Genomic DNA, 26,278 nt, shown 5'->3' on the forward strand with positions numbered 1-26,278 from the left:
ACAGAAAAAAGAATAATTAAATATATTTAAATTTTTTTTTTGTTGTTCCTCCTCTATGCTCCTCCTTTTTCAAATGTTTCGGGAAAACTTGGTTTCAAAACCATCTGTTCCTAAGAAATTTCTCTGTAAAAGGTTTTAAAATAAAAAATCATGACTATAAAATCACATGTTTGACTATTTATATTTTCTCATTTTTCTTCCTGTTTTGATAAATTGACAATGAGTTTGCATATATGTGTGTGTGCGTGTGTGTGTGTGTGTGTGTGTGTGTGTGTGTTTCGGGTCTGGGGATGGAAGCCAGGGGCATTTGACCTCCGAGCTGCATCCCCTAACCTATTTTTTTTTTTTTTATTCCTTATTTTGAAACCGGGTCTCACTGAGTTGCAAAGGACCTCCCTAAGTAGCTGAGGCTGTCCGCGAACCGCGATCCTCCGGTCGCAGCCTCCCGAATGCTGGGATTACAAGCCTGTGCCACCACGCCCGGCATGTTCTTAACATTCTTTTATTTTTCTAGTTTATATGTGTGTGAGTACTGAAGTACACCATAAATTTGGTAAATTATGTTTTTTATTTCTTGAACTCTTCTGCTAAGAGATCAATCCATTTCATTATTTCATAAATCATAACATTATCTGTTGTACTTTTATTTTTTGTTTATTAATTCATACTCTTAATTTCTTCTGTTTTTTTTTTGTTTACATTGATCTTATTTTCTCAGTGTCTTAAGATGAAAACTTAAATTATAAAATGTTGCCTTTCTTCTTTCCTAGTACAGAACTGTAAAGCAAGAGGTTGCTTTTTGTCAGTTTTAGCTGAATATCAGAAATATTACTAAGTGGCGCATGGTGATGCACACTTGTGATCACAGCATTTGGGAGGCTGAGACGGGAGAATGGCGAGCCTCAGCTATTTAGTGAGGCCTTTCGCAATTCAGTGAGACCCTGGTTCAACAATAAAAAGAATTAAAAAATAGGGCTGAGGGTATAGCTCGAAGGTCCAATGTCCCAGAGTTCCATTCCTGGAAAAAAAAGAAAAAAAAAGGAAAATTATTACTGTGTAACATTTTTATTTGTACGATATTTAAGACATTTTGTAATTAAAGTTATAATTTATTCACTGGTCTGTGGTTACTATAAAATGTATTGGTTAATATCCAATAATTGTGATTTTTACAACATTCTGTAAGAATGCTATACATATTCTTCTGGAGCACATATTCTGTTTTATTATTATACTTTACAATATCAGGATCAAATTGGTTAGTTATATGGTTCAAGCATTCTGTATTTATGCTGATTTTTGTCTACTGGTTTTATCAGTTATTAAAAGCTTTAAATCTCCTTTTATTTGAGTCACATTTTACTCTCTTTATATGTGGAAATTATGTTATTAGATAAGGACATTTATAATTGTTATAATTTTTTATTCTTATTTTATAATAGTTTTCACCTTAAAGCCTACTTTTCTGATTATTAGCTACTCCCTGTAAATTTTGGTTAATCTTTGCATAATATATAATTATACATTCTTTTATTTTTAAACTTTCCACATATTTATGTTTAAGATGTGACTCATAAATTGAATGTGCATGTTTATTTTTACCAAGTATGAAATATGTAGTCTGTTTATAGATTATTTATTACTGATATTTTGATGTTAAATTCACCATCTTGCTATTTGTTTTTTGTTTGCTCCATCTGTTCCTCCTTTTTCCTCTTGTTTTTTGCTTTCTTTTTAGTTAATCATTTTAAAATTATCATTCCATTTTATATTACTTTAATAGATACAAATTAATTTTCTCTCCCTTTAGTGCTTACTCTAAGGATTACAGAATGCAATTTTGACTTATTAGGGTCTATGTTAAATTAGTATTTTGTTCATGTCTCAGGAAATATAATGACTTGAGGACTCTCACATTTTATTAATCATATTCAGACTTATTTGGTATTATTGTTAGGTATTTTAATAGTATATATTTTGAACCACATTGTATTACCATTAGTAATACAATTACCATTGTCTTACCATTGTAAGACTTTGTAAATTCTTTCATATTTATTTATATATTCACTCTTTTAGTGTTTTTTTTTTTGTTGTTGTTGTTGTTTTGCGGATTTGGAGATGGAACCCAGGGCATTTGACCTCCAAGCTACACCCCCTGCCCTATTTTTTATTCTTTTATTTTGAAACAGGGTCTCACTAAATTGCAGAGGGCCTCACTAAGTAGCTGAGGCTGTCCGTGAACGGCGATCCTCTGGTCTCAGTCTCCCCAATGCTGGGATTAAAAGCGTGCACCACCACGCCCGGCTATCACTCTTCTAGTGTTTTTTTTATTTTCCTTCTTACATATATGTTTGGGATAATTATCTTCTTGTATTTATGACTAGTATTTTGTCTCATTTTCCTTCTGTCCAATGAATATCCATTAGCATTTTTATAGTGAATGTGTTTTTGCCACTGAAATTTTCATCATTTACCTGAAAATTATTTTATGTGTATTTTTGGAAGATTTTTCAATTGGCATATAGAGCATGACCTTTATATATTTATTATTTATAAATATTTATTCATTAAATATTTATAAATATTTATAAATATTATAAATTTATAAATATTTATAAATATTTGTTTATTATTTATAAATATTTATTTATTTATTTATCCTTTTTATTGGTATATTGTAGTCATACATCTTACTGGGGTAAAAGATGGTAGAGGCATCCATGCACACATCACTCATTTAGCCTTGTTCCGATTCCCTCTCCCTCCCTCCTTCTGTTTGGCTTGGTGATTGGCTTTACTGTTTGTAAATGTACATCATGTACATTGGAGCATGACATTTATTTTTTAGTACTTCAATGTTATCAGTATGTTGTCTTCTGACTTTCATCATTTTCTTTTTGTAGGGGCATACTACTTCCAAACTATACCCCAACACTTTTTATTTATTTAGTTACGTATTGTTATTTTGAAACAGGGTTTTTCTATGTTGCTGAGAGTCTTGCTAAATGGTTGAGGCTCTCCTGGAACCTGCCATCCTCCTGTCTTAGCCTCCCAAGTACTGTGACTACTGGTGTGTATCAGCACACTCGGTCATCTTACTAGTCTCTTAGTTGCATCCCCAAAATAAATGTCTATTTTATTAGATGCTTTAAAGATTTTCTTTTTGCCTTGGTTTTCCAGTAATCTTTTTCTAATGCACCTAATCATAGTTTTGTGTGCATATATATGTATATATGGGTGTATATATGAATTATGTATGTTAATATATATCATGTATATAATTCTAATGTGGTGTATTTTTGAATATGTGAACTAATTTATTCAACAGGTTTTGGGAAACCTTTATTTTCGGTATACATTTACCTGTATGGCTATTTCTAGTAGGGCTTTTCTCTCTCTTGGTCATTTTATGTTATTCTAGAATAACTAGTAATTTTGAATTGACTTTTGAATTGAGGTATATTTGATGTTGAGGTATATTTGAATTTATTTTTGAATTGAGGTATATTTGATGTTGCATATGAATTATAATATATATACTTATGTATTCTTTTTGGAGGTATTTATATATTCTCTTTGGAGGTATTTTATTTTTTCCTTTATTGGCTAAATTTCAATCTTTGTGAGAACTGATTTCCAGTTTCTACTTACTCCTAATCAAATTCTACAAGTTGTTGTTGTTATTATTATTATTATTATTATTATTATTATTATTTATTTGGTTGTACTGGGGTCCTGGAAGCCCTTCTACCTCCGGGATACACTCCCACGGGCTACACTCCCAGACTTTCTTACTTTTTTTTATGTGGAAACAGGGTCTCTTAAGCCAGTGAGGCTGGCTCCGAACCAGCGCGATCCTCCTGTTTCCGCCTCCCAAGCACGGGGATTACAAGTGTGCACCACCACGCCCGGCTACAAGTTACTTTTATTTCATTTATAATCTTATTGTCTTATTGTACTTATACAATTGCGAAGATTCTTAAGTACTGTTTAAAATAATTTACTCATTTGTTATCACCTGCCCACAATATTTGGGACACCAAATTGGGCCCTAAGTCTCCTTATGTGGATGAATTCCGTGATTTCACAGGGTTCACACTCTCATAACAAGATAACAGAAAAATGACTGCCATAGGAGACCGTTTAGAGGCACTGTAACAGGTGCACAGACCCAGCGCTGTAGGCTGTAGGAATGCACAAAAAGGCACGGACCAGTTTACCTAGAATGATCTGCTGAACATGGTGGTGGTGGCATTGAATGTATACTTGAAGAATGAGCAGAAATACCAGAAAAGAGCTATTCAAGATAAGGACACAACATGAAGAGAAAAATCAGGTATTTAAAGAGAAGAGCTGGTGAAGGAAGGGGTGAATGATATGAGTTATATTAATGCAGGGGTGAAGGAAGGATGGGTGAAGCTTATCTAAACACTAGCTTTTAAGATTCTATGTTAGTGCCTCTCTTGCTAGACATATGACCAAATGTTATTCTTTGGTGATCTTAATATTTCTGCTGCCTCTTTAATTACCTCCCAAGCGATTTGTTTACAAAGTTAAAGACAAGAAATAATAGTTGCCTCCAGGGCTCAGGCTAACCAAGGGAAAAAAAAAAAAAAAACACACCTGCCTTTTTGGTCACCAATACTAATATTTTACTTTCTTGCATCTTGAAGGGTAAGCTGAAGCCGCCGGTTGGAACGGAATGTGGGCCGCTCTAGGGCAATGATTCAGGATGACTGTGAGGCTTGCAACACTGAATGTGGGTGGTTTTGTTGTGTAATCGTTCGCCTTAATCTTTCTGCCTTTAATGAAGTGCTTTGACTGTCTCTTTATGTGTATGCCTGATAGAAGTGGGACATACATGGAGTTTCTTAATGGAACCTCATCAAATTTAAAGTCATGACTGAAAAATTGTTTGCCTTAGGTTAAAGAAGTCCTCTTAAGGTAAAGAGACAAAGAAAGAAAGAAAAAAAGAAAAAAGAAAGGAAGAAAGGAAGGAAAGAAAGAAAGAGAAGAAAGAAAAGAAAATTCGAATATTCAAAACCAAACTTAGCAGTTGGTATTATTTTATTTTGGGATTTAAAATCCAGACAATAAAATAATTTGGTCAATTTGTTTCTTAAGAAAATTTCAAATCTGGGATTTTATATGACTAATAGAGTTAGTACCAATCTTGAAATATTGGAGAGAAAAAAGGGATATAAAGGGCAAGAAAAAAAATAATATTTTGAACAGTAATTAAATTGCCAACTAAACATTTTGTTTACCATTTTGAAAAATAAGGGGAAAAAACTCAAACATTTTTCTAGGTAGTGTGCCATTACTTAACTATTTCTCAATATTCCATTAAATCTTCCTTCAGGCAAGCTGTATTGATTATATGCTACTTATCACATTATCTGATAGTCTCTAGAGATTGACAAGTAACGTGCAGACATCATTCCTAATACTTCATTGGTTAAAACCGAGTGAGAAAAAGAATGATTTTGAATTAAGAAAATGTTCTGCAAAAAAGAACAATTATTGTTTTGGGAACTAATATTAAAGGGAAAAAAATACCCTCTTTCTCTTTTGTACTGGAGATTGGACTCAGGGGCATTCTACTTTCAAGCTTCACCCCAGCCCTATTTTATTTTTATTTTGAAACAAGTTCTAACTAAGCTGCTGAGGGACTCACTAAGCTTCTGAGATTGGTCTTGAACCCGCAATCCTCCTGTTTCAGCCTCCCAAGTACTGGAATTACAGGCACATACTATCATGCCACCATGCCTAGCATCCTCTCTCTCTCTCTCTCTCTCTCTCTCTCTCTCTCTCTCTCTCTCTCTCTCTCTCCCTCCCTCCCTCCCTCCCTCCCTCCCTCTTGAGGTACTGAAGATGGAACCCAGGGGCATTCTATCTCCAAGCCCCAGCCCTATTTTTTATTCTTTATTTTGAAACAGGGTCTCACTGAGTTACAAAGGGCCTCACTAAGTAGCTGAGGCTGCCCACGAACCTGCAAGCCTCCTGTCTCAGCCTCCCAAACTGGGATTGCAACCATGAGCCACCACGCCCAGCCTGCATCTTGTCTCTTTTTTTTACCTCAGCGATGGAAGATAGAGAGAGAGAGTTGGTGCTATAAACTGCTCGGTGCTGTAGAGAGAATAGGAATCTTAGGCTCATGTTATGTGGACACTTAGAGCTTTTCCATGAAGTTCTGCAAGACCAAATTTTTCCAAGAGGTTCCTGAAGTTAGATTTGTCTTTTCCCCCCCTGGATCAGCACATTCACTAGTCATTTGCTTTTCTCCAACCCATCTCGACACTGCTTCCAGAGGGACATTCCTAAAACTTGGCCTCTGGAATGCTGCACTTCTGCTACCTGACGCTTCTCCTTTGCACACTTACATTTTTCTGCTCCATATTTGTGAAAGGCTAAGTTCCTGTCCAGCCAGGCAGAGCATGCCATGACCTAACCAGACTCCAAAAGCCTTACCACACTGGTCTTTCGTCATCCTTCGCCACACCTCATCCACCCCAAAGCTAGAACTCAGTTACTATTTTGTAGCAAAATCATTCCCTTCCCTGAAACAGATATATGCACTCCCCTAGTTCTGGGAATCATTCCTTCCATCCTTTGCCTGGAAAATCACAATCCAGGTTACATGTGACTTTCCGGCTGACGCTTTTTCTCACCCCTAAGGTAGTTAGTCACTTCCTTCTTTGTGTTGCCTCAGCACTTGGTTCCTTCAGCAGCCAGAGTGCTCATCACCGTCTACTGTTTATGGTTTGCTTTTGTGCTACTGCATAAATCAGTCTGTGGCATTTCTTAGGTAAGGGCTGGATCTATCATCTTATTTTGGCTCCTCCTAGCACAGGACCTCGTACCTTGCTTTTGTTGGATAACTACACCTGGGTTTATTGGAACACAGGAAGCTGCAAGTGACTCAGGAGAGCCTTGTACCAATAATTGATAGGGGTAGGATTATGAAATCTCAAGCTTCCCCACATCAGGGCAGGACCTCTTTGAGGCACCTTGGTCTTCCAGAGTTACCTTTCAATTTCAGGCTGAAGCTACCCTTTCTGGGAATTTGTCTGACAATTCCCTTGCTTATTTGGCACATCCCTCCCCTCTTCCCTTCCCCCACGATTTTACTATTTTCACTGGAGTGCATTGTAAATAAATCGCTTGGGCACTGTGTGTTTTTGTTTTCAATTCTTCTGAGTGCTTATGAGAACATGATGGCCACACCTTGATTGCCTTCTCTTGGGTATCCATGACTTTTTCTCCATTCATGTTCTTCCTGGACTTCTCAATGTGAGATTCTTACCCAGTGGGAACAAGTACGAGGAGAGGCTTACTGTAAAGGTCTAGCATTATTGCAGGAAAGTCACCTGGGTGTGTATGGATCCTGGTTTTTGCTTTGTGGCACTCGAGCATAGATTTGACCTAAGTCATTTCCTCCCCACATTCCTGGCTGATAGACAACGGCAGAGAGGAAGGAGGAGCTGAGTCACAGAGGCTTAATTCATTTGTCTATTTCTTGGCCCCTAGAGCTTGGTTTAATTGAGGAAGCTTTCAGTGGGATTAACTTTGCTGCAAGAAAGCACACCAGGTCTCCTTTCAAGGCAAGTTTGGTTGTATTGGAACAACATGTATACTTAAAGTCTTTAAAGAACGCAGGCATTTTCTAACTCTGATGGGGCTAGCTCTCCAACGAGCCCCAAAGATATCTCTTCCTGAGTCATGTCTGCTTCTGCACTAGAAATCTTTTAGAAATAGCAGTACATAGATACAGTTGCACAAGATAACAGAATCAGGTGTCCAGAACAAGCCCTCTTCCCTGAGGTCCAGGTAGACATCCCAAGCATTAGGAAGATCTAAGAAAGAATGAACTTGACCTGAACAGAGGTCTCTGGCCTCATCTAATAACCTGGAAAGTCGATTTCACTCTCAGGATCTTGTTCATGCGCTATTTGCTCAGCTTAAGTTGACCCAGAGCATGCTTTGTCCAAAAAATTCTGAAATATATATAGGAATGTTATTGTCAGAGTGATGAAAATATAGAGAGTATGAAGAGGAGGCCTGGCAAGTCACCCCAGATCAATTCATGGACTAGTTTGATGACTAGTTTGATTAGTTCAAGCTACCTATGTAAGGGTCCCCATCTGTAGAATGAGGTGGTCCTCTGAACTCACTCTTGCCAATACTCAACAATTCCATCCCTTTCCCACGGCATCCAGTGTTTCTATGTACAATGAGCCTCATGTGGGAGGCTGGAAAACCTTTCACGTGGCATTCACACCAAGGCATAGTGGTTTCTCTGCCACTCATATGCTTTAATATAAAGACTGTAGATTCTGGAAGGATAACTAAGCAACTACCTGAATGACCCACGGGGTGACTAGCCCCACTAGCAATTTTAGATAGTCAGTTTAGTTATAGAAATGAGGGAAACAAACTTTCTGAAATTACATAATTCTTTCTTGGGGTAAAAAATTTTTCTCATGGCCTACAACAGGGGAAGTTGTAGATTCCTGTTCATGTCTCCAGCCAAGTGAAGCCATATACTAAAGAGCTCTTTTTTGTGGGTGGCCCTGGGGATTGAACCCAGGGGACTTCTACCTTGGACTAACACCCCTATCCCTATTTTTTTTTATTTTGAAATTGGGTCTCACTAGATTGATAACATCTCACTACTTGCTGAGGCTGTCTTTGAACCTGTGATCCTTCTGTAGGATTACAGATATATACCACCATGCGGTTCTAAAGTGATCTTTAAATGGCATGCCAATATGATTTGCTTGTGATATTCATTGCATAGATTAATATGCTGTTTTTCTCTGACATTGCTCCATATATCTCTAATCAAAAGCATATTTTCTTCTTCTAAATTTTCCCAAGTAGTTCACACTGCATCTTAACCTATAAAACCTTTCTAAAATTTATTTTATGTATATCTTCTACTACCTTCTCCACAAACTCCAGATTATGTGTGCCTGAAGGGCCAAGCCAGGTTTTACATTTGTCTTTTTCTAAAGATACCACATGGAGATTGGCATACATTAAAAATGATGGACTTCCAAGCTCAGTCACATTATCCTATGTTTTATTTTATCACTTTAGAAGAGACAGAAAGATGAAGAGTGGAAAGCAAAAGCTTTGGAATCAAAAGACCAGAATTTAAATCCTGTGTAGGAAAAGAAGAACTGAAAATATATCTACTTGCAGATGACATGATACTATATATAGATGTCCACTCCACCCCCCCCAAAAAAAAAAAACCTTCAACCAAAGACTTCTAAAGCTGATCAAAAAATTCAGCCAAGTATTGGGTTACAAAATCAATCTAAAAAATCAGTAGCTTTTCTATATGCTAACCATGAATTCACTGAAAAAGTAATCCAGAAAGCAATTCCTTCACAATAACCTCAAAAACAATGAAATACCAAGAAATAATCTAAGGAGGTAAAAAAGCCTCTATAAAAAATCATAAAACACTAAAGAAAGAAATTGGAGGAGATCTTAGAAGATGGAAAGATCTCCCTTGCTCTTGGATAGGCAGACTAAATATTATCAAAATGGCCATTCTTCCATAAGTCATCTACAGAATCAATCCAATCCCTACCAAAATACCAATGTCATTTTTCACAGACCTAGAAAAATCAGTCCTAAATTTCATATGGAAAAACAAAAAATCCCAGAATAGCCAAAGCAATTCTCAGCAATAAGAACCATGCAAAAAAATATCACAATTCCTGACTTAAAATTGTATTACAAAGCTGTAGCAATAAAAACAGCATGTTATTGGTTAAAAAAAAAACACATACATAGACCACTGGAACAAAATAGAAGATTTGAAAACAAATAAACTTATTTATTTATTTTTTATTTTTTATATTTTTGGTGGTACTGGGGATGGAACCCAGAGGCTTTCTACCTCCAGGCTATACTCTCAGACCATTTTATATTTTATTTGGAAAGGCTCACTAAGTAGCTGAGTCTGGCTTCGAGCCTGCGCAATCACGTGCGGGGATTACAAGCGTGTGCCACCACGCCCGGCAAATAAACATATTTATAGCCAATTGATTTTTGACAAAAGTACCAAAAACATATGTTGTAGAAAAGATATCCTTTTCAACAAATGATGTTGGGTAAACTGGTTATTCTATTGTAGAAAAATGATATTAAATTCCTACCTCTCATCCTACACAAGAGTCAGCTCCAGATGGATCAAAGACCTGGGAATTAGGCCAAAGACTTTGAAATTCTTAGAGGAAGGCCTGAGTCCAGCACTCATAGGCACCTTAATTAATTCCAATGAGACTGAAATCAGAATATTATAGTAATATGTGCACACACATGTTTATAGCAGCACAGTGCATTGTAGGCAAATAATGGAACCAACTTAGGTGTCCATCAACAGAGGAATAGAATACAAAGTTATGGGATATACACACAATGAAATTCTACTCAGAAATCAAGAAGAATAAAATTACATTATTTGCATAAAAATGGGTGGGCCTAGAGAAATTTATATTAAGTAAGATTAGCCAGTCACTGAAGGTGAAGGGTCATATGTTTTCTCTCATTTACAGGAGCTAAGGAGTAATCAAGATGCCAGAAGGACTTCAGATAATGGAGGAGAAACTCCAGTGGAGCCAGGGAGGTGGATTAGGGGAAGGGTGGGGGGAGGATCCACAAAGTAATTACTCCCATGGATGTTATGTACATATGTGAGAGTACCAATGTCAATCTTGATATCCTGTATGGGGAAGGAGGGGGTGGAGAGAGAGCTGGGGAAGCCCACCAATGCTGTGTGCGTGTTTGCCACTCTCACTGTGAGCTACCTTATAATGTGAGACCACAATGTACCAATAAAAGTACACAAAGAAGGGAAAAATCCCCCAAATATTTAGATCTCTGATTTTTTATCTGAGAGAGGGTTAATTTTCTGTGTCAACTCGACTGGGCCAAAAAAGGCCCAAATAGTTGTTAAAACATTCTTTTTGATGTGTCTGTGGGGCTATTTCTGGAAGGCTAGAATCTGAATCAGTAGACTCAGTAGAGAAGATTAGCCTCGCTGACATGGAGTTAGGGCTTATCCACTGAGGGCGTGAACAGAACAAAAAGGTGGAGCTGGGAAACATTTTTTTCCTGCTTTCAGATGTCAGCATTCTGAGTTCTTAACAGGCATTTACCATCCACCGACATACAGACACCCGCCCATTCTCAAGCTTTCAGACTCAAACTGAATTCCGTCATCAGATTTCTGGATCCTTCAGCTTGTAAGCAGTAGCTCTTGGGACAGTTTATTCTCTATAGTCACGTGGCTGATTCTCATTATGTATGTCATATTGGTTTTGTTTCTCCGGAGAACCCTGATTAATTCAATATGAAATATTGGTTGTGGTACTATATGGGGATAGAGAAACTGAATGGAAAACCAGAAACCAAAAACTTTGGTGTAGAAACAATTATGATGGCTTATGACCATTATTACAACTTAATGAATTTTTATCTTTCTATATTATAGAGAGCAACCTAAAATAGATGGAAGGAATACTTTAAACTTAACAACGTAGATTTCTTCTGGACCAAGGTAATACAAAATAATGACAGAGAAAAGATTTGTAGGACTGTAGATGTAGGACAAAGGGGATTTTCACTTTGTTGTTATGTTTGATTTATATATTTAAAAAACCACCATAAATTGGTAGTAAATATCAAAAAATAAATGCTGACAATCATGAATTCTGAGTAATAGGTATATGAACATGTAGCATATTATTTTAAACTTTCTTTAAAACAAACTCATATCATTTGCAAGAAGATGGAAAGTCCTGGAGAGCATTATGTTAAGTGAGACCAGCCAAGCACAGAAGGAGAAGGTACATATGTTCCCTCTAATATGCCCAAACTAGGGAACCTAGAGGATACCAGTGGGACTCCAGATAATGGAGGAGAAATACCAGCAAAGCTTGAATGGAAAGATAGGAGAGGAGGAAGGCTGAAATTGATTAATGAGGGTCCACATCTGAATATGTATAAAATTATGAATATGGCATGGTTACCCTGGACAATCATTGGTGGGAGGGGGAAGGGAAAACAGGGGCGGGGCGGGGGGGGAGAGGGCACCAAGTATAGTTTAAATGTATACCATTTATGTTCAATAAAACATTTTTTAAAAACTTTCTTTAAAAGTACAAATTAACTAGAAAACTCTCTATAGCGTAAGGTATGCTGTTGACACTGAGTTGTTTTTTTCTTCGACTGGATACATGTCATTGTCAAGCCACTGAGCCATAAAGAAACAGAGCAGATGTTAATACAACTTGAGCTCCAGCAGGACATTGAGAGGAAGTGGAAACAGGAGGTGAGAAACCCTATTCCCTATGGTGTTGTTTCTCTGCTGGGAACAAGGAATCACCCCATTGCCACAGCTTGGTCTTTTCACTGACAGACAGGGGACAATGCCACATAGAGTGTGAGAAAGAAAACTCCAAGGAAAACAAGACATATGTGTGTGAAGATAAATTGTGAATATACCCACCAGTAACTTTTGACTTTCTTCTACTGAAAGTCACTCAAATGAACAAAAATACATGACCTGTTTATTCTGTTTGTACAGTATTTATTATAACATAAAAGAACCCATCAAATCATTAAGCACTTACTATGTTTTAAGCATTTTATCTAGAAGTTGGGATAGAAAACTATTAATTGGCCACTGTGCAGGAGGAACTTTTAAGAGACAAAAGGCCACAAAACAAAGTGTACAACATTTATGGTGACACCCATTGGAGCAGGAATTATGCTCAAACTATTCAGTAACCCACATGGAATGGGCACATACTTTTCAGAATATACACACTGATCAGGCCAAATGGGCACTCATTTGTGTTAAGGAGAACATGGGTTTCTTATCATTCAGAAATGAGCCAAACTCAGTTGCTGAGGTCAAGGATACCATAGCATGGAAAAAAAAATACAAATAAGTGCTACAGAGTTACCCAGTGGTGGAGAAGCAAGAAACTTTAGTTGTGGAGGTGATGTTTCAGTTAATTATTGACAGACGGGTGGAAAGAAGTAGATTGAGATGGGAGAGGCATTCTGTTAAAGAGATGAGTGTAACAAGCCCACAGAAGCCTGAAGACTCAAGGACTGTTTATCCATTCTACAAATAGATATTGAAAGATAACATATTTTGAGATTCATTAGCGAACAGGAGAACCCTTACCTGAAGTTTCACTCTAGCAGAGAATCTACATCTGAGTAGTTAAAGAGGTTCAAGAAGTTCATGATATTAGATTTTTAGAGTACATCAAGCTGGGGGTGGGGGTGCATACCTATAATCCCAGTACTTGGGAGGCTACGACAAAGACAGCCTCAGTAACTTAGCAAGGCCTTCAGAAACTTAGTGAGACCCTGTTTCAAATAATAAAAAAGTGAAATAGTGTTGTGGGTATATCTTAGAGGTAGAGCATCTGTGCATTCAATATTTAGTACCAAAAGAAAAAAAAAACAATAAATTAAGGATGAAGTTAGATGGGTTTCGTGTTGCTAGCAATGATCAGTCACTGAAGGGTTCTCCTTGCCCTGAGGAGTGTGTGAGTCTGGGGTTTATTGTGTGTAATATAAGATTCTGGAATACTTCACTCAGTAGAAGACCATGGTTTCTATTTCTTCGGTATATGCTTTAAGACCAAAGGAGTGAACCATTGAAAAATTAATTGCAAATTGAGAACAATAGTACCTTTCAAAAGAGATCTGATCTTCAATAGAAAGACTTGATATGCCCCTGATTCCATCACTAACACCTTTGTGAACTTGGGCATGCATGGCATTTCTTAGAGGCTGTGTTTTCTCAATCCTTTGTATCCGATAATATTTGTTTTTTATGTTTTTCTGTTGCAAAAGTAAAAGATAATTTATATGAAATTTCTTTAGCAATTTGTGAATCAACATATGTGAATAATATAAAGTTCGAGTATTCCTTTATGCAATCTATCTAATTAGGCCTGTTATAAGATTTCCTTCAACTTTTTTTTTGGTAGTAGTTTTTTGTGCAAAAAGATAATTTTAAAATTTTCTACTTATTTTTCCATGGTTTGACACTGTCTGTTCTATTACCTGAGAGATTATCAAGAAGGAATATTGTTGTGGAAAATATCTGTAGCTGTTGCATGAATCTCTTGGCTTTGATTCCAGCAATTTCTATTGGCACAGCTTTCTCCTAAATCTTAATTCATAAGCTTCTTTTTTCTATACAGCCTCAGAATGTAACCAAGTCCCTATTATCTTCCTCACATGGTAAGCTGAACCACAAATTTCTAAAGACTGAAAACAGAGGAGAACTTTCACTCAAAAAGTCTTCACTGACAAGTTTGACTGAGAAAGAGAGAATAACAACCAGAAACACATTGCTCAGGCCTGGAAGAGAGACCTCTTTTTAGTAGAGGTTGGGTTGGGTTGTACTAAGATGGGAAAAGAAAATCTGGATGAGCAGGTTCTTACCTGCAAGTTGCTTTTTGAATGCACCCTTCCTGTGAGACTCAGGACAGCCCCTTTTCCTGCCAAGGCCCAAGTTTCCTACTCCACACCATGAAGTTTAAACTAGATGACTCCAAAGTTCCTTTTGGATCATTCTTCTACAGTCATAGAGCTTGGTCTTTCTCAATTCTGAATTTGTACATATTGGAGAATGTCAAAAGAAGCTGAGTAACCCCTGGGACAGGAAGCATGAAGGGAAACCTCAAAGTACCACAAAGCCCACGTGCCACCTCTCTGCAGACTTTCGCTGAGCTCCACCTGTCCCATCATATTCTCACACTTACTAGCATTTGTAATCTCTGGTTTCTTCACCATGGATGTTCCCAGTCCATTCAACAAGAGGAAGAGATCCCGGTATTACACAAGAGCACCATGGAAATTATTGGCATGGAGTTCATAAGAAGATATTCTTTCAGCCAAGAGACAGGGAAGCTCTTTCCTTAGGAAAGGAAAGAATGCCTGACAACGATGGGAGAGAGGCGGCTGCTCACCACTCCTGCCACCCTCACCAGGGAGGTCAAAGTGTTACTGAGGCTGTAAGGATGAGCAAAGACTGTGGTATTGTACTGCAAGACAAGAAGTAATGAGGCTAAAGAGATGAAAGATGGAAGGGAAAGCCAGCCAAACTATGTTCTTATGAATAGGATATTATACAAGGGAAGAAGAAGGGCAGTATCTGAGGAGACAGATGCCCATTGATTGCTAAATGCTGACTGAACACCAGCCAGCTATGGGGCAGTATGATGTCTTTTGGTGAGCCTTTGGCGGGACCAGGCTAATATAACTTCCTGACTTCCACAAAACTCTTGAAAACATGGTGGGGCTGAAGTTGGGTGTCCATAAGAGTGAGGTGGCAGGAAACTACTTTTAAGGAATAGTTCCCAACTCCTGGCAAAATGCATATAGCACTTGTACCCATTCAGCAGAAAGAGAATGGTCCCTCAGCTAGGAACATCAGGTTGAGCAGTGAATAGAATACAATTTGGACAGCTTTTGTAGAGTGTAAAAGGAAAAAAGGGAAATGAAAGAATTCAAAGACAACTTTGACATAATTTTGTGGAGCTCTCAGAAGGGAAGAGGAAAGGGAAAATTACATTGAGTTGTCTCTATTCCAAACGTAGCAAGAACAAATCAATCTCTCTCTCTTCTCTCTTTCTCTTTCTCTTCTCTCTCCCTCCTTCTCTCTCTCTCTCTCTCTTACACACACACACACACACACACACACACACACACACACACACACACGCTTTCCAGTATCCTAAAAGTTTTTTGAATACTAGGTGGTGTTAGGTAAGTATTTCCTAGGGCTTCTTCTGTGTGGCCGAGATTCACAAAAGTATATTATTTCTTGGAAACAATCTCTCCTGACTTCTCTTTTGGATGCTTCAATATGTCAGCATTTGTCTTAATATACCAAATGTGTTGGTACCTGGATGCCACTATTGTACCAGAATTCTTCAAAAAAAACCTTCTGAACATTTCCAAAGTGCATTTGGCAGAAGGTCTTGTGGAATGACACAGCAAAATTTTCTATTCACTTCAGAGCCCAGAATCTGACAACGGGTTGATCTTCATGTTCTTTCTTTTCTTACTCTCTTTGAAAGTTCAAACATTCTGCTTCCTAGGTATTGTGAATGTTTTCAAGTGCTTGCTCAAGTTTTAATTATTTATGAGGCAGTGGAGTATAAGAAAACACTGATGAGTTGAGAGAAATGTTAGAGCTGTTGTGAACTTAGCTACAAATTCGGAAGTGCAGACTGATCGAACTATAAAAAGCAGTGCTCAGAACTTCGGAATATTTTATCATTATTTAAAAGCATCATAATTTATCTTGCAGGTAAAATAATGACATTACCAAATTATAGCAAATATCAGGTGATTTAAAAAGTGCTCATAAAATTCATTAATTTATGTTGTTCCTTATTCCAAACTCTATTTGCTAGAAATTACTTCCTGCCCCTTGTCTCTCAGTATCTAACTTTTATTTGAATAACAAAACGTGGGTTTTCTAAGGTCCAAGGTCTAGAATTCTGATCAAAACCACAAAAGGGAAGTCTGCCTGTCAGCACTCGCCATCCACTTGGCACACACACAGATTTAGGATTAGTGTGAGGAGTTACAAATCTCATAAACTTCAAAGACACATCCAGCATGACTCTAAAAGCACCATTATAAACCAATGAAAGTCACATATCTAAAGTACGTGCCTGTGTGTCTATAATGTTTAAGTGCTCCATGAGTGTTTTCTCTAGAGAAGAAGTTTTCAGATCTGTTTTAGTGTGTGTGTGTGTGTGTGTGTGTGTGTGTGTGTGTGTGTGTGTGTTACAGGAAATTGAACCCAAGGGCATTCTACCTCTGAGCTAACCCCAATCCTTTTATTTTTTGTTTTAAACAGTCTTGCTACGTTGCTCAGAGTCTTGATAAATTATTGAGGCTGGCCTCAAACTTTCAATCTTTCTGCCTCAGCTTCCAGAGTACTGTGATTACAGGATTGCACACCACATCCAGCTTCCAGATTTGTATTTAAAGAAAATTATAGCTTCCATACTGTGATTTTGTGATTTGTTTTAAAACTATGACTTCACTTCTATATTGGAAGTTTGTGTGTGTGTATGTGTGTGTGTGTGTGTGTGCATGTGTGTGTGTATGTGTGTGTGTGTGTGTGCCATAGTTTAGCTATCTTCCAAAGAATATTACTGAATTGATGTCAAGTTAGAAATTTAAACCCCTCATTTTACAGATGTTCAAACTGAGGTACAGGAGATTAAACATCTGGCCCAAGTCATCAGATTTCTTTCAATCTAGTGTTCGTTACATTCTGAGTATGTATGATTATGAAAACCTATAAATTTGAATACATTTTTTGAAGTCTAAAGTATCAAGAAAAATTGTAGTGTTATGGTAAAAAAATGATAGTGAACACTAAGTATTGTATGGTTACAAGTAGATTCTGGGAAGTCTATTCTCAAGGTGTGAGTGCCCTATGTTTTAGTGTACCTCATAAGAGAGGTGTAGATACGAATGAGGAGAGATGGCTAAAGGGAGAATGAAAATTGCCTTCCACCAGTTTGTGAATGCCCTGACTCAGAATTAAGACTTTATGCCCCAGGTATAAAAAGGCTCTAGTGTGTACCCACTATTCTTATATAGCTCTAACTGCATAATTTTATTTTGCTAACAGGGATGCCTTACATAGCAACTAGGATTCCTGTATTACCTTCTCAAAAAATGTAAATACTGCGTCTAAAATGAAAAAGGCCCTAGATCTCAAAGCTTCTTTGCAAATTTTAGATAACTGAAGCATGTTTATTTGACATTAGGTCTTTTGTGTTTCATAACTCCTAATTTTTCTAAAAGTTATTAGCATAATAAGAAAACATTATCATCATTCATTAAGTTCTGGATCTAATTAACCATTTTTTTGTGTGTGGCACTGGGGTTCCTGGAAACCCATTTACCTCTTGGCTAGACTCCCAGACCTATTTTTATACATTTTTTTAAATTTGGAAACAGGGTCTCTTACGCCAGCACGGCTGGCTTTGAACCTGCGCGATCCTCCTGTCTACGCCTCCCAAGCGTGGGGATTACAAGCGTACACCACCACTCCCGGATAACTAACCATTTTAATTTTAATATTTTAGTAATTTTATAATAAAATGTAGAATAAAGGGATAGTAGAAAACCACTTTGTAATTTTATAATAAAATGTAGAATAAAGAGATAGTAGAAAACAACTTTGTAAAACTTCATTAAGAATTTGTTTCCTAGCCAGGCGTGGTGGCGCACACTTGTAATCCCTGAGCTTGGGAGGCAGAGACAGGAGGATCGCGCTGGTTTGAAGCCAGCATTGCTGGATTAAGAGACCCTGTTTCCAAATAAAACATAAAATAGGTCTGGGAGTGTAGCCCGAGAAGGGTTCCATCCCCAGTACTACCCCCCCCCCGCCAATAAAAAAGAGAGAGAGAGAGAGAGAGAGAGAGAGAGAGAGAGAGAGAGAGAGAGAGAGAGAGAATTTGTTTCCATTTTCCTGATTTTAGTGGTATAGATACACAAAACAGGAAATGTCTTTTGGATGCAACTAACTGCTCATGAACTGAAAGGCAACGTTGGACACAGCTTATAAATGTTAATTTCAAATATGTCTCTATAGGCTTTAGCTTATCATTACTTCTGATTATTCATCTTGCAACAATAAGATATAACACTTGCAATATTTGGGGGACATTTGATGGCTCAAGATTTTTTTTTTTTTTTGTGGTACTGGGGGTGGAACCCAGAGGCTTTCTACCTCCGGGCTACACTTCCAGACCCATTTTATATTTTATTTGGAAACAGGGTCTCACTAAGTTGCTTAGAGCCTCACTAAGTAGCTGAGGCTGGCTTCGAACCTGCGCGATCCTTCTGTCTCAGCCTCCCAAGCGCAGGGATTACAAGCGTGCGCCACCACGCCCAGCTATGGCTCATGATTTTTAAAGAAAGGCAGACTGCCACATGCAGCACCTCATTTGGATGTGTCTTGAGTTTTGGCAGTTTGGCTACCCTACGCTCTCCTACAAATGGACCCTGAGAGCTTGTTTGGAGGTTCTAGCAGGGGAGCACAGCTACTCATATACCCTTGACCAAAGACTGGTCCTCCTCTATTTAGGGAAGTTCGTCCTCTTCGACAGAGTGCACAGCTTCTGGAGGGACGCACATGGAGCGGTGAGGGAGGAAGGGGACACCCACCTAGCCAGTCAGATCAGCCGAATCAACCCTGGCGATCATTCAGGTGACAGACTTCGCAGCCAGATCGCCCTCACATCCTGCTCCAAAATTTTAAATGATTTGATTTTACATTTGGAAACATTAATTAAAATGTCTGATAAAATGGGTTAAATTTCTACATCATCGATTTATTTCCAGTTAGCTGGGATACACACTTTAACATTAGCATTTCTCCATTGTGAAGTATGTCATAAATTTTGGTGCAAAAGAATCATTAAAGCTTCTGAAAGAATACTATCATGTATCCTTCTAAAACAAAATAGAATAGTCAGGTTTTTACTGAAGAATATTAATAGTGAAAATCTTTCTTTTGAATAATTACGTGGATCAGAATACCATGTATCACTTCTATCCTTTGAACTATATTTGTTAGCTACTAAACATTGTGTTTGAGAAATTTTGTCTAGGTTATTATCAGATGAAGACTCTTTCTGAGACTTAAGTTATATGATAATTGTACCATCAACAGAGATTTAAGAGTGCTATTTTGTTATATTCAAAATTTTAGTATTTTTTGCCATTATGGGGTAAAACTGGAAAACTCTGACTTCAAAGATACTATATTCTGTATTGTATTGTTCTGTTTATGCTTGAAAGATGATTCAATATTTATAGGAACACAGTTTAAAAAAAATCTATGAAGCTGGGTGGAGTGGCACATACTTTTAACCCCAGTATTTGGAAAATAAAAAGTGAAATAGGGCTTAAAGTATAACTCAGAGGTAGAATGCTCCTGGATTCAATCCCTAGTAACACTCTCTCTCTCTCTCTCTCTCTCTCTCTCTCTCTCTCTCTCTCTCTCTCTCTCTCTCTCTCTCTCTGCTCACACACACACACACACACACACACACACACACATCTGTATAACTGAACAACAGCAAATTTACTCCTTATTGTCCTTCCTCATTCTATTGCTTCTTATTGCATCCCCTTTCTAGGCCAGTTGTCCACTACAACTATAACCCACTTACATAATTTAGAAAATCTGAAGACATACAAAAAGAAACATGTAAAAATAAATTTATAATAGATTTTATTTAACCTAAAATATTATCTATTCAATTTGTGATCAACATTAAAATGATCTAAGAACTATTTTGCAGTTTTTTGTTTTGGGTACTGGGAATTTAACCTCGAGGCATTCTGTCTTCTAGCTGTATCATACCACTAGCCCTTTTAAATTTCTTGGTTTTGAAACAGGTTTTACTAGGTTGTTGAGCATCTCACTAAGTTGCTGATATTGGCTGTGAATCTATGATCCTCTTGTCTTAGCCTCACAGTACTGAGATTACATGTGTGTGCCACCAATCCTGGCTTACATTATTTTTATTCTAAATCTTTGAAATCTAATGTGTATTTAGTACATGTAGTCCCATATAACTGCTCAGCAGTCACATGTAGCTAGTGGCTACCATATTAGACAGCATGTTTTTCAGTGAGTCACTATTTCTTTTAAGAAATTAGTCTTGTTTTGGACTCATTGAAATTGGTAAAGGTAAAATCATTCTTAGAATGAAAAAAAAGTAGAAAATGTCTCAAGATGTGAATAAACAAGACCATTCCCATTCTGTAATATAACTTAGGCTTATAAAAGGGGTTGAGATATACAATGGTAATTGGAAGAAAATCAATTTTGTTGATTTCAAATTTGCGGTTTTCCCCTTATACTTCAGAAGATCGGAAAGAATAAAGTCATGAAATACCAATCCATATAATTGGTTAGAATTTCTCAAAGAAAAAACCCCTGAAAACCTAAAATTAAGCTGCCCAAAGACTTGTGACCATATATCAAGGATTAGTCATTTTCATAGTGATTTAGTTTTCTCTTCTTCATAACTTGTACCACTGCATTGATCATATTATTTTGGAGACTCTTATCACCTAGATTTCAAGAAATAAGAATGTTGGTAGGTAGCCCTAATTTAATATTCATTTGCTTTGACTGTACTGTTATATGTCTTCATAACGTGATTACAATTATAAATAGGAAAACAAATTGATAACATTAAATACTATCTATATTGCATGTAGTATATATATGTACACAAACACATTTTATTTTCTTCTGTAAGGTAAGTTTCTCTATAAATCCAACGTAGTAAATAATTTTCTTGCCATCTAATATTATCCCATAAAAGCATTAACTTTTTCATTCCTTTAATGAAAATCATTGAAATATTTTGATAGGGATGGTAGATATTTTACTGACTGAATCTATATACATAATTGAACATTGGCAACTCTAGAGTCAAAGGAAAAATGGTCCATGAGAGCCCACTTTCTGCAATGTGTTCCTACTGATAACCAGAGTGGTCTGCATCCTCTTGATAGGTGCTGAGGAGGTCATGTTGCTGAGCATCCTGGGACAGTCAGTAGCTAGACATGAAGAAATTCTGCGGTCTCGACCCTGCTTTATAACACTTTTTTACTTTAATCAAATAAAGCATCAAACCTATGCATGTCTCAACTGTCAAAATAGGACATTTTCCTGGTATTTTCTGTTTTACAGATTAACTAAAAGAAGAAAAGAGTAATTATTGTGCTATAATGATAAACATCAATATTTGATCTCTTCTAATGGTTACCTCAGGGTCTTTTCTTCTTCTCAATCATATAAATAATACCAAAGTTTGCAAAGGTGGACAGACATAGACATACACAATTTTTCAATGTATTTTTATTTATTTTTAATTTTATTGCATGTCTTGGCAAACATAAGTGGCTTATAGATTTGCCTATGGCTTACTAAAAGCCTACACACAAAAATACCAAAGACAAGCAACTGAAGCTTAAAAAAAGTATACTTATAAGAAAGAATTTTTGAAAAACATTAATAAAGCATATAAAACTTCTGACATTTGCTTAATTTTATACAATTATAAAAATAATAAAAAACCCAAGTATCATTAATAGTCAACATTTGCATTTTAAGAGAAAAATCAAGAGAACACAAGGTAAATGGATTTAATGATGAGACTTTTGCTCTCTGTTCCCATTTGTAGCCATTTTGAAGGACCGGCCATTCGGTTCTTGATCTAGCTACACTGAGCTGAGGACAGAACTCTACAGAACCCTCTCCCAGCTCTCTGTCTTTCCTGTTTTGTCAGCCTAATTCTGGCTACTCTTATACCCAAGGAATGTAAATTGATACCTGGCTGCTGTGAGGCCAGTTTTTGTGCCTAGGTACCAAATCCAGGAGATACAATATAGGCATTTCCTAGTTACTACAGCTTATACAGCTCAGAAGTCCTAGGTTTATTCAAACACTGGGGACAGTAGAGGAAGCCATTTGTGTTCCAAACATGGCCTAAACACAGCTTTCATGTTTCCCCTAGAGAGTTTTCAAAGCTGCATGCTTGTCATAGAAATTAACAGTGCTTGTAATCATTTAAGCACAATAAAATGTTGAAATCAAGGACGCACTCTCTTTAACAAAAAAATAAAAAAAATAAAACAATAACTTTCGCTTTCCCCCCATCTTACAAGTATGGTCTTCTCTGACATTATATTTTTACTGAGTGCTGTTTACATGAAAGTATAAAAAACACAAAAATATTTCAATTGTGGTTCTAGATAACCCACTATCCCAAGAAGAAAAAAAATACAATGTCAGCAATTTCACACACACACACACACACACACACACACACACACACACACACACACTATATATACATTTCTCAGATCAAATTTACACATTGTTTTAGAGCCACATTGGCCCTTTTGCATTTTCAAATAAAAATGGAAATTTATGTGCAATAATAACCCTCTATCACAAAGTATGTTCCCCAAATGTCTAAGAATATTGTCATTTACATGTTTCTCCAAAGTTCTAAAACAAGTCTTTGTTGATGAAGTTTAAACAATAGCTTCCAGGAAATGATAATCTCTTCATCTGTGGGAACAAGGTTAAGTACATGCACAGTGCCCAAGGACACTGACAGGAAGTTGGACCCTCAGAATTACTTTTCAATACCCTGGACCTTTCATTGATCAAAATGGAAAAGTATGAATAATGCAATGATGCCACAGGAAAACTGGTTTCATACTTTTATACTTTCCAAATCATCAAAATAGAAAGGTCTTTAAAAGGAACATTACCAAATGGTATCTATGCTTCAAAAATCTTCAGAAATTTCAACTCATTATTTGCTGAAATATCTTACTGTTTATTAGAAACAGAATATTTCTGAATCCTTCCTGGTTTTTACCCTGGATATTCTTAATAGCTATAAATTTTACTGTCAGATAGAGGGCACTCATTTTGACTGAACCAACCTGGATTGTGAGAAGAGTACCAGATGTGTATTGAGCTAGTAAAGGTAGTGTAGAAATTTAGTTTTGAAATTCTTTGTAATGGCAATAGATGACTTCAGAATAAATATTAGGGTATCTGGTATTAAATTTGAGAGGGTTACTGATACACCCAGATACATGATCTCTGATGTTTTGAACTGGCTGCCATGGACCATTTAAGAATTTTAGCCATGACCCACGTTCCTCATTTCTAAATGAAAGTAAGAGAGAATGTGTTTTTTTCCTTTAGTGTTCCACAAAGTGAACATAATTATTTTTGTAAGAATCCCAAAGGGAGATCAACATTATTGGGTGCGATCACACCAACATAAAATATGCCAGTGCAGAGAATCGTGTACATATATACGGTCTCACCACATAAGAAGTAATGGGAAATATAACTGGATATATCCAAAGTTTTGATGTGGCATGTGTCTAGCATCTAAAGAACTGGAAGGACCTGTACATTATTGTCACTCACATGTCCCAACAATCTCAGGAGACCCATACCATTTATGCTACCCCCCAAAAAAGGGGTAAAGATAAGCCATCCAAAACAAGAAAAATTAAAAAAACAGTTAAGTGCAACTCAAAATCCATTTCTTTAAATTACATTTTAAACAATACCCAATGCCCCAACCCCAAAATATATACTGTATATATTTATATATTTTATATATATATATATTGTCTTAGACTATTAAGGGTGAAGATGCTTTACAAAAGTCAATGAGGGGGTCTCTGCAGCTTAAGGAGATACCCACTTCTTTTTAGCTAGCCATCACAGCTCTGTTCTATAAGCAAAAGTTTTGAAGGCTTTAAGCCAGAATCAGAATCAGGTCCCAGATCAGATGCTAGGTAAGAGGTAGCCTCTTACTTCTCCTTCCCTTAAGAGATCAGATTGAGGAAGGGGAGGGGCTAGTGAGAATGCTTTGAAGCTCAAGCTGGAGTGCCTTGTGGGGAATGGGCAGGTAGAAAAGTACAGGAAGAGCACACCTGACAGGGCTCACTCCCCTTCTTCTTTGATGCGCTGTTGCTTGTTACGACGAGCATCCATGTCAAAGTTGAAGTCATTCCACTCATCACGGGGTGGGAAGGAGATGGTTTGGCGGAGAGTAAAGCGCACAGCATCAATAACACGCTCACCACGAGTCTCACTGGAACCCACGCTGACTGTAGAGGCACCACTTGGGGTCCGCAAAAGATGGGGAGGTGAGGAGAAGTCATGAAGCTGCCGGTGGTCCAGAATGCCCTTCCAGATGGCGTGTCGAAATTGCTCAGGGATTTTTAGACTTGCCAAATCCTGTGCCATAGGGAAGGGAGTTAAGGAAAATTAGAAGAGACACTGAGGTATTTATTCTATACCACTGTATCATTCTTCAGTGTTCTGGTTTAAGTTGATCTAAATTTATTGATCTGTAACCTGGAAAATAATATTGGCTTCCTGATAGTCGTCAACACTATATGACCAGTCCCAAAGACACAGCATTAAGATGCCATCTCTGCTCATAAGTCATGATTTGCTTATTTTCAATGGGCTTAATTTTCTTCATTGATAAAGTAGAGGAGATAGAAGTTAAATGGGAGGGCAAGAATCCCAAATAGATACATATAAAACCTTTTGACTCTGAACTCTACCTGGCTCTAGTATCTAGAAGAAAGTTATTAAAGAAATGTCACTATGGCTAGGGGGAAATATAAGAAGAAACAACTGATTACTAATAGAGGCTGAGTACTTCCTTTGTTCCAGGCACTGAAGGAATTATTTTATATTCATGATCTTATTTAATCCTCATTTTATTAATAGATATTATTACTATTGCTTTATATACAGAAAACTAAAGGTCAGAGAGGTTGACAAGGGTAAAGCTATGTAGCTAGCTACATAAATTGAATAAATTGTGGGCTCAGGACAGCCTCTCAATTTACAAATTACCTATTGGCCAAAGAGTCTGTTGGTGTTTGGATAAAACAGGATATCAGAAGGCAAAAAAAAAAAAAATGTGTCTATGTTCTGTAGATGGGAAAAAAAGGCATTTTTAAATAGGGTCAATCTTTGTTTCTCTGTGTAAATTTGTATTTGATACTAGAGATTGAACCCAGGAGTATTCTACCTATGAGTTATATCCCCAGTGTTCTGGTTTTTAATTTTGTTTTGAAACAGAGTCTTGGTAGGTTACTGAGAATCTAGCTACATTGCTGAGGCTGTGTGAACTTGCTATGCTCCTGTCTTGGCTTCTCAAGTACTCACTAACTAAGTGTGGTGGCATCTCTTTCATTCATTGGCATTAGTTTGTTTCATTGATAGTACATATTTATTTATAGAGCAGCTTGAAAGGTACAAAACACATCATACTTAGAGTCAGTGAACCTCGGCATAAGTTCTTATTCTGTGACAGAACCTTAGCAGCTTTGGCATCAGTTTTTTCATTGATAAAACAGGATACAATTGTTTTTTTTAGGTTGATATGTATTGTGGACTCACAAGCGAATGTAGCCATGAAAGTATTACAAAAAGTAAAAAATACCCTACATAAATGTTAACTGTATTATTATGATGTTATATTAAGTCAGCTGTGCATCTTACAGGAGATCCTAATCAAAAAAATTAATTTAATCACATTCATCTTCTAAGAAAAGTTGCCAAATAACTTAAACTGGCACTATGAGAAAAGCTGTAAAAGAG

The 26,278-nt window shown here is 36.9% G+C and overlaps 1 protein-coding gene across 5 annotated transcripts in view; it reads right to left on the reverse strand.

Moving 5' to 3' along the window:
* Positions 1-24,598: 24,598 nt before the first annotated feature.
* Positions 24,599-26,278, reverse strand: part of TP63 (tumor protein p63) — a gene marked incomplete at both ends in the record, with an annotated part of 218,555 nt that continues 216,875 nt past the window's right edge. For all 5 annotated transcript variants that reach the window (XM_080695815.1, XM_080695814.1, XM_080695817.1 and 2 more), the window contains one exon: positions 24,599-24,895. In XM_080695815.1, the coding sequence (XP_080551941.1) occupies positions 24,599-24,895 (297 nt within the window). The remainder of the gene's footprint in view (positions 24,896-26,278) is intronic.

The sequence above is a fragment of the Muscardinus avellanarius genome, assembly GCF_963383645.1.
Source record: "Muscardinus avellanarius genome assembly, chromosome: 5".
Taxonomy (NCBI): domain Eukaryota; kingdom Metazoa; phylum Chordata; class Mammalia; order Rodentia; family Gliridae; genus Muscardinus; species Muscardinus avellanarius.